At 54.0% G+C, this 6,919-nt stretch overlaps 1 protein-coding gene across 2 annotated transcripts; it reads right to left on the bottom strand.

Moving 5' to 3' along the window:
• Positions 1-1,874: 1,874 nt before the first annotated feature.
• Positions 1,875-4,466, bottom strand: CXCR3 (C-X-C motif chemokine receptor 3). Of its 2 annotated transcripts, none has more exons than XM_025372750.1 (2): positions 4,387-4,466; positions 1,875-3,652 (listed from the first exon to the last, which is right to left on the bottom strand). In XM_025372750.1, exon 2 carries the CDS (start codon positions 3,636-3,638, stop codon positions 2,328-2,330), a length of 1,311 nt encoding a protein of 436 aa, XP_025228535.1. In that variant the 5' UTR covers positions 3,639-3,652; positions 4,387-4,466; the 3' UTR covers positions 1,875-2,327. The 2 variants fall into 2 exon arrangements, with proteins under 2 accessions (XP_025228535.1, XP_025228536.1); XM_025372751.1 differs by having other exon boundaries at positions 1,875-3,422; positions 4,387-4,460.
• Between the last annotated feature and the right edge of the window lie 2,453 nt (positions 4,467-6,919).

Here is a 6,919-nt window from a genome sequence, read left to right as displayed (position 1 = left end):
TTGTCCAAGACTCCAGACATCTGAAGCCCTCCAGGACTTGTCTAGAGGAGTGCGCTGCACTCCGTGTTTCTCTCTGGCTTCTGTGACAGCCCATAAGGACTTAGCAGCCTCCCTACTTCTTGGAGCAATTCAGGATATGGACTGGGATCCACATTGTATTCATTTCCTATGGTTGCCACGACAAATTACCACAAGCATAGTGGCTTAAAACAACACACATATACAGTTCTGGCGGTCAGGTAGTCCATCACTGGTGCCACTGGGCTAAAATCAGGGTGTTGACAGGGCTGTGTACCTTCCTGGAGGCTCTGGGGGAGAATCTGTTGCCTTGTATTTTCCTTTTTTTTTGAGACAGAGTCACTCTGTCACCCAGGTTGGAGTGCAGTGGCACGGTCTTGGCTCACTGCAACCACTGCCTCCTGGGTTCAAGTGATTCTCCTGCCTCAGCCTCCCGAGTAGCTGCGATTACAGGCACCTGCCACCATGCCCAGCTAATTTTTGTAGTTTTAGTAGAGACAGGGTTTCACTGTGTTGGCCAGGCTGGTCTGAAATTCCTGACCTCAAGTGATCCACGTACCTTGGCTTCCCAAAGTGCTAGGATTACAGGTGCGAGCCACCTCACCCAGCCTTTTCTGCCTTTTAGAGGCTGCTCACATTTCCTGGGTTCATGGTCCCGTCCTCCAGAGGCAGCAACAGTTCCCTCTCTGACTCCCCTGCTGCCTCCCTCTTTCGCTTTTATTTTTATGTATGTATGTATGTATTTATTCATTTATTTATTGTCGCCCAGGCTGGAGTGCAGTGGTGCGCGTGGACGTCTTGGAGGCCACATTTTCAGCCGGCCACAAGCATCTTGACTACCCTGATACTTTTTCTAGGCAGGGTGCGTTCTGTCATTTCCCTGCCTTCATTTTGTAAAAGCTTGGAGTGTCTAGTGGCCACAAAGCGGGATGGTGTGTTTATATGGTGGGACGAGCTTCCCCAGCTAACTCTTGAGATTCTTCCTCCCCATTCCCACCTCCAGCCGTATCTGAAGTTTCAGCAGGGGCCCAGCTGGCCTGTGAAACTGGATCCTAGCACATTGGTGACTTAATTAGGGGGCACTGACAGTGCAGTAGACCCACCCGTCACCTTCTGTTTTAACTCAGTAGCCCTGTCACTTGCCTTTCTGGGAAACCCCAGTTATTTCTTCCCCTCACTTCAGCCTCATTGATAGCCCTGGAAAAATGCTCCCCACAGCCCGCCTCCAGGTGGCTGTGTGCTAATGACTGTTGGCAAGCATCTGGCCTTGCTTTTCTTCAAGCCCGCAGCCATTTCCCTAGTAAGCGCTTGTATCACTCACCTGAAAAACCAGTAGGGCCTTCTGAATGGTCTCCAATATCATCACCTGATCCCAAATTAACCTTTCAGTCTTACTTTCAGCCTTCCCACCTTTGCTACTACCCTCCCTTATGCCTGGAAATACCTGCCCTTTAAGTCTTCAAGAAGCCTTCCCAAATGGCTCCAACCTTCAGTGCCCTGAGCTGTGGGTTCACTGTGCCACTTATTTGCCCCATGGCCCAGGCTGCTGGGTTTCACTAGTTTCGTACACATCTTGCCTCCTGTCCTGAGCTGCTGGAGTGTAGAGCTCTCGTGTTCATGTCTGATGGCCCCTTCCCCAATTATGTCAACCAGCTGCCTAACTGGTCACTCTGCACCCATGTACTTGGGTGTTTCCCTGTGAGTAGAACAGGAGTGCCCATGGGGGTGGAGACAAAGCTGCAGACAGACATTGATGAAGGCAGGATGGGCTGGCACAGACCCAGGGCCAGGCAGGGAGAAGCAGAAGTGCCCCTGGAGCCCAGGTGGGCTGGCTGTAATGATGCACGAACACGCCCTGGTCCTGACGATCTTGTTTATTGAAAAGTTTTAAGCAGGATTTTCGATGTAAAAATAAAAGCAAATATAGAGGTCTTGGGGACCATGGCCACAGTCACTGCTGAACTGGAGGCCTGGGCTGCGGCTTCGTGGGGCAGCGCCCTCTATGCTATGCCTTGTACTCCCAGCACTTGGGGAAGGTGAAGTTTTAGTTTCCAAATGAGAAGGGCAGTGGGGCTCCACGCAGCCACCTCAGCCGGCAGGATGGGGCTTGGCAGCTAACGAGCAGCAATGGTGCAGTCCTCAGAGCTGGGAGGGTGGCTTCCCTGAAGACCTGGTGGTGCTGGGGCTGCCAGTGAGTCCCGGGAGCGAGGATGTGGGGAGAGCCAGAACTGGCTCAGCAGAGGGAGGGAGGAGCCTGGAAAGCGGGAAAGTCAGACTGTGTGGGTGAAAGGGGAGCCCAGATTCTGGCCTCACAAGCCCGAGTAGGAGGCCTCTGAGGTCTCAGACCAGGATGAATCCCGGCGGGAAGACGATGGCTGCCTCTGGAGCCCTCTCTGGTTGGGGCAGCCCAGGCGCAAGAGCAGCATCCACATCCGCTCCCGGAACTTGACCCCTACAAAGGCATAGAGCAGCGGGTTGAGGCAGCAGTGCATATAGCCCAGGCCTGAGGTGACCGACTTGGCCACGTCTACCCTGCTTTCTCGGCCACAGTTCCGGGCTAAAGCGCCCAGGTCCATGAGGATGTCCACCAGCACCACCAGGTGATAGGGGGTCCAGCAGAGGGCAAAGGCCACCACGACCACCACCACCAGCCGCATGGCCCGCAGGCGCCGCTGGCCCCTGGAGACCAGCAGCACGGCCAGGATGTGGGCATAGCAGTAGGCCATGACCAGCAGGGGCAGCAGAAAGCCAGCCACCAGCTGCAGCACCCGCAGAGCCGTGCGGCCCACCTGTGGGAAGTTGTACTGGCAGTGGGTGGCCTTGAGGCGCTCGTCATGGTGGGCCGACAGGAAGATGAAGTCTGGGAGGGCGAAGAGCAGGCAGAGCCCCCAGACAGCCAGGCAGGTGAGGGTCACGCGGGCCGGGGGCCCCCTGCGGTAGAGCTGGGTGGCGTGCACTATGTTCAGGTAGCGGTCAAAGCTGATGCAGGCCAGCAGGAGGGCCCCTGCGTAGAAGTTGATGTTGAAGAGGGCACCTGCCACTTTGCAGAGGCCAGAGCCAAAGACCCACTGGACGGCAGCGTCCACTGCCCAGAGTGGGAGCGTCAGCACCAGCAGCGTGTCTGCCACAGCCAAGTGGAGCAGGAAGGTGTCGGTGCTGCTCAGGGCTGCCCGCCGGCTCAGCAGCACCGCTGCCACTGCGCCGTTGCCCAGCAGCCCCAGTAGAAAGAGGAGGCTGTAGAGGGTTGGCAGGAAGGCCCGGTCGAAGTTCAGGCTGAAGTCCTGTGGGCAGGGTGGGGAGGTACAGCACGAGTCACTCTCATTTTCTCCATAGTCATAGGAAGAGCTGAAGTTCTCCAGGAGGGCAGCAACCTCGGCGTCATTTAGCACTTGGTGGTCACTCACCTGTGAGGGAGGGAACGCAGAGGAAGGGGCTGTGTAAAGGCCCGCCAGGAACTCCTTTGTGACTGAGTCTGATTTAGACTGTGATTTACTCTGAGCAGCTCCTCCTATAACTGTCCCCGCCAGTCTTCCAGAGCCATACCTCCTCAACTCCATCCGCTCAGCCTGGGCTCTGGGATGGTGACTTCCCTTCTCTTGAACTCTTCTGGGTGATCCCATAGGCCCAGGGACGCCTGGGCAGGAGGAAGAGCGTCCCCCCGGTGCCCAGAGCCCTCTCTGCCCACTGTCCTCGCTCTCCCCGCTCTCCCTTCACAGCTTGCCTTGTATCCTCAGTGCCCCACCCCCAACACATAGTTCAATCACCTTCCTCCCCAGCGCCTCTCCACAATCCCCTTTTCCAGTCACTGACCCTCCTCTTCCCTCCTCGGCCCTTGTCCGGGGACCCCAACTTCCTGCCTCCTTCTCCCCGTGTGGCCTCTCTACAAGTCACCACGCCCCCCAAATGCATGCAGTCTGCCCAGTCCTTCCCCCTCCCTACACTGAGGCTTGCACGGCCATTTAGTTGCCCATGAGGGGATCCCCCACTGAGCTTGAGAAGGAATCTTCTTTACCCCCTCACCCCCAGCACTACGGACCTGCAGGCCTCCCCAGTGCCAATGCAATCCAGCACGCAAGAGTCAAAGTTCCAAGTCGCCTGAAGGGAGCCTTTGAGTCTACTTGCCCCCTGCCCTCCCCCATTTTGCAGACGAGACACCAAAGCCAGAGAGGAGAGGAGAGGCACCCAGGGTCAGTGGCCAAGCTGGGTTCCCAATTCCCCAGTGCTGTTTCTGCCACAACCCATGCAGCCTCCAGCTACTCACCCAACCCTGTGGTGACCCTGGGCTGTGGGCGAGCCGTGGTATTCCCCTAGTGCCCCGGGTTCTCCACTTCGAACTCTGTCCTGGCCTTGCTGGGCAGCAACACTTACCTCAAGGACCATGGCTGGGCTGGTGCTCTGGCTGCTGGGTGGTGTGCTGCCTGCCTCTCTGCTTTGGTGCTTGTGGTTGGAAACCTGCAGTCACAGAGGAAGTGAGAGTTTCAGGCAGTTCTCAGCAGCAGCCTCTTCCAGGGAGTTACCTCTACCAGACCTCCCTAAACCTTAGGCCGCAGAGTTTCCGTGGCTGGGTGAAGCCTTTCTGGAGGAGCTGGCCACAAGCTTGGGACCAGAAAAGCTGGGCAGAGGATGACTGGCTGGGGGCAGGTCCTTTGAGAAGAGAGGTCCGAAGAAGAACCGGTGCAACTGAGAAGTGAAGGGCAGCCCTGCTGCCTGCACTGGTAGGGTCAGTGCTCCATAGATTGGAACTCATCTGTTCTGATCTTGAGTTGATCTTTGCATGATTGTAAAGACTGGGTAGAGAAATAAGTCTGTAGAGGAGATCCACCTTCTTAAAAATTTCAGTCAGGTGCAGTGGCTCATTCCTGTAATCCCAGCTACCGGGGAGGCTGAGGCAAGAGGATCACTTAAGGCCAAGAGTTTGAGACCAGCCTGGGCAACATAGCGAGGCTCCATCTCTACCAAAACTAAAAGAAGCCAGCCAGGCATGGTGGCATGTGCCTGTAGTCCTAACTACTTGGGAGCCTGAGACAGGAGGATTGCTTGAGCCCCGGAGTTCAAGGCTGCCTTGAGCTACAATTGTACCACTGCACTCCAGCCTGGTGACAGAGTGAGACCCTGTCTCTTAAAAAGGAATTAAAATATTTTTTAAAAAGTCATTACCCTAAATCTAGCTCTTTACCATCGCCCCTCCCTGCTAATCAATGGGGAAAAGGAAAGGGAACTACCAGTAATGAACTTGCTATGTGCTAGACATTGCTTTAGGTGCTTTCTCTGACACTGCCTTATTCCAACCACACAACTCACTTGTGAAGTGCGGGGTTATCTGCATGGATGATTCAGAAAGGGCACAGGCCTTTCCCAGACACAGCAATTAAAGGTGGGCGTGAGGATTGATCCCACGGCTGTCTGATTCTCCTTTTCCTACTCATGACACTGTCTTCAGTTTCTTTTAAGTGAATAAGCTATGATATATTCATGCAGTTAAAAACAAATGAAATAAAGCTACACATTTTAACATGGATGCATCTAGAAAAGCCAACGATCACATGGTAGAAGAGGCAAATTACAGAATGCCATGTGTAGTTTGATGCCACTTACATAAACTCTAAAAACCACTGCAAAATCAATACCATGTTGTTTTGGGTAACACTCTTTGTTCTCAAAGTTTAAAACAGGGATGGGAGATACCACAAGTTCATAAAAGCAGTTGCTTCTGGGGCAAGAAGGATGGGGTTGGGGAGGAGGCCATAGGAACCTCTTGACCTTAAGGAAAAGCTGTAAGGCAGCCTTGGTACAGCACATCAGTCACTTTATGGCGGAGAGTGGTGAACAGTTCCTCTCCCCACCTGCCCTCAGTGCTCCCCTTCACCCTCTTCTCCCCTCCCTGTTGCCCTCTTCTCATTATCAGTGGGCAAGGCTACCTGTAACTTGCTTCTCCCAAGCAGTTTCCTCTTTCTATCTCTCCCCCAGTTGGAAAGCAGGGGTGGAGGGAGAGAAAGACGAGAGAAGAGAGAGAGAGAGAGAGAGAGAGAGAAAAGCAAATGCTAGCCCATGGTCTTGGGGCCAGTTTTCAGCCAGACTGCACCACCAAAGCCTCCAGGCTAGGGCCTGGAATTCAATTTACACCTACTCACATGATGCATACTTGCAAGGCATCAAGGTCCTTCCCCTCCTGTGGACAGATGTGACTCTCCTTGCTCTAAAACAGCTTGTCACCTGCAGGTTCAGGCCAGAGGGAACTGAGGGCCTGGCAGAGGTCAGGAGCAGTGCCAGTGGAGCAAACAGGAAGGATTCCAGAAACCAGGCCAGTTAGGATGAGCAGGACTCGGCCAGTAGCTACCTATGGGGGTGGAAAAGGGATGGGAGCTGGGACCACAGTTTCCCAGTGCTGACCTGTGAAGAGGTTTGAGTTCCCTAGGCTTCTGCAAATGAGAAAATTGACCACGGAAAGCCACATCTGTTCCATTTAAAGGCCTGTCTTGTATTCAGCAATCATGTTATTTGTCCCCTTTTTTTCGGTATCAAAAGGGCCTTTTCTTTGTGAAATGATGGGGAAAATAGATGGTAGTTTTGGAAATATCTTGTGATGGCAGAAGTTGACAACCCAATGTGGGTCCTCTAAATCAGCAGTCCCCAACCTTTTTGGCACCAGGGACCAGTTTCATGGAAGACAATTTTTCCATGAACTGGAGTAGGGATGGTTTTGGGACGAAACTGTTCCACCTCAGATCATCAGGCATTAGATTCTCATAAGCAATGCACAACCTAGATCCCTCCCATGCGCAGTTCACAACAGGATTTGTGCTCTGCTGATCTGACAGGAGGCAGAGCTCAGGCAGTAATGCTCCCTTGCCCTGCAGCTCACCTCCTGCTGTCCAGCCTGGTTCCTAACAGGCCACAGACT

Source organism: Theropithecus gelada, chromosome X (assembly GCF_003255815.1).
Source record: "Theropithecus gelada isolate Dixy chromosome X, Tgel_1.0, whole genome shotgun sequence".
NCBI lineage: Eukaryota > Metazoa > Chordata > Mammalia > Primates > Cercopithecidae > Theropithecus > Theropithecus gelada.
This window is presented reverse-complemented; position numbering and strand designations above follow the sequence as displayed.

Coding starts and splice junctions, on each gene's coding strand:
- CXCR3 (XM_025372750.1), bottom strand. CDS start 3,638: ATGGGATCACCCAGAAGAGTTCAAGAGAAGGGAAGTCACCATCCCAGA.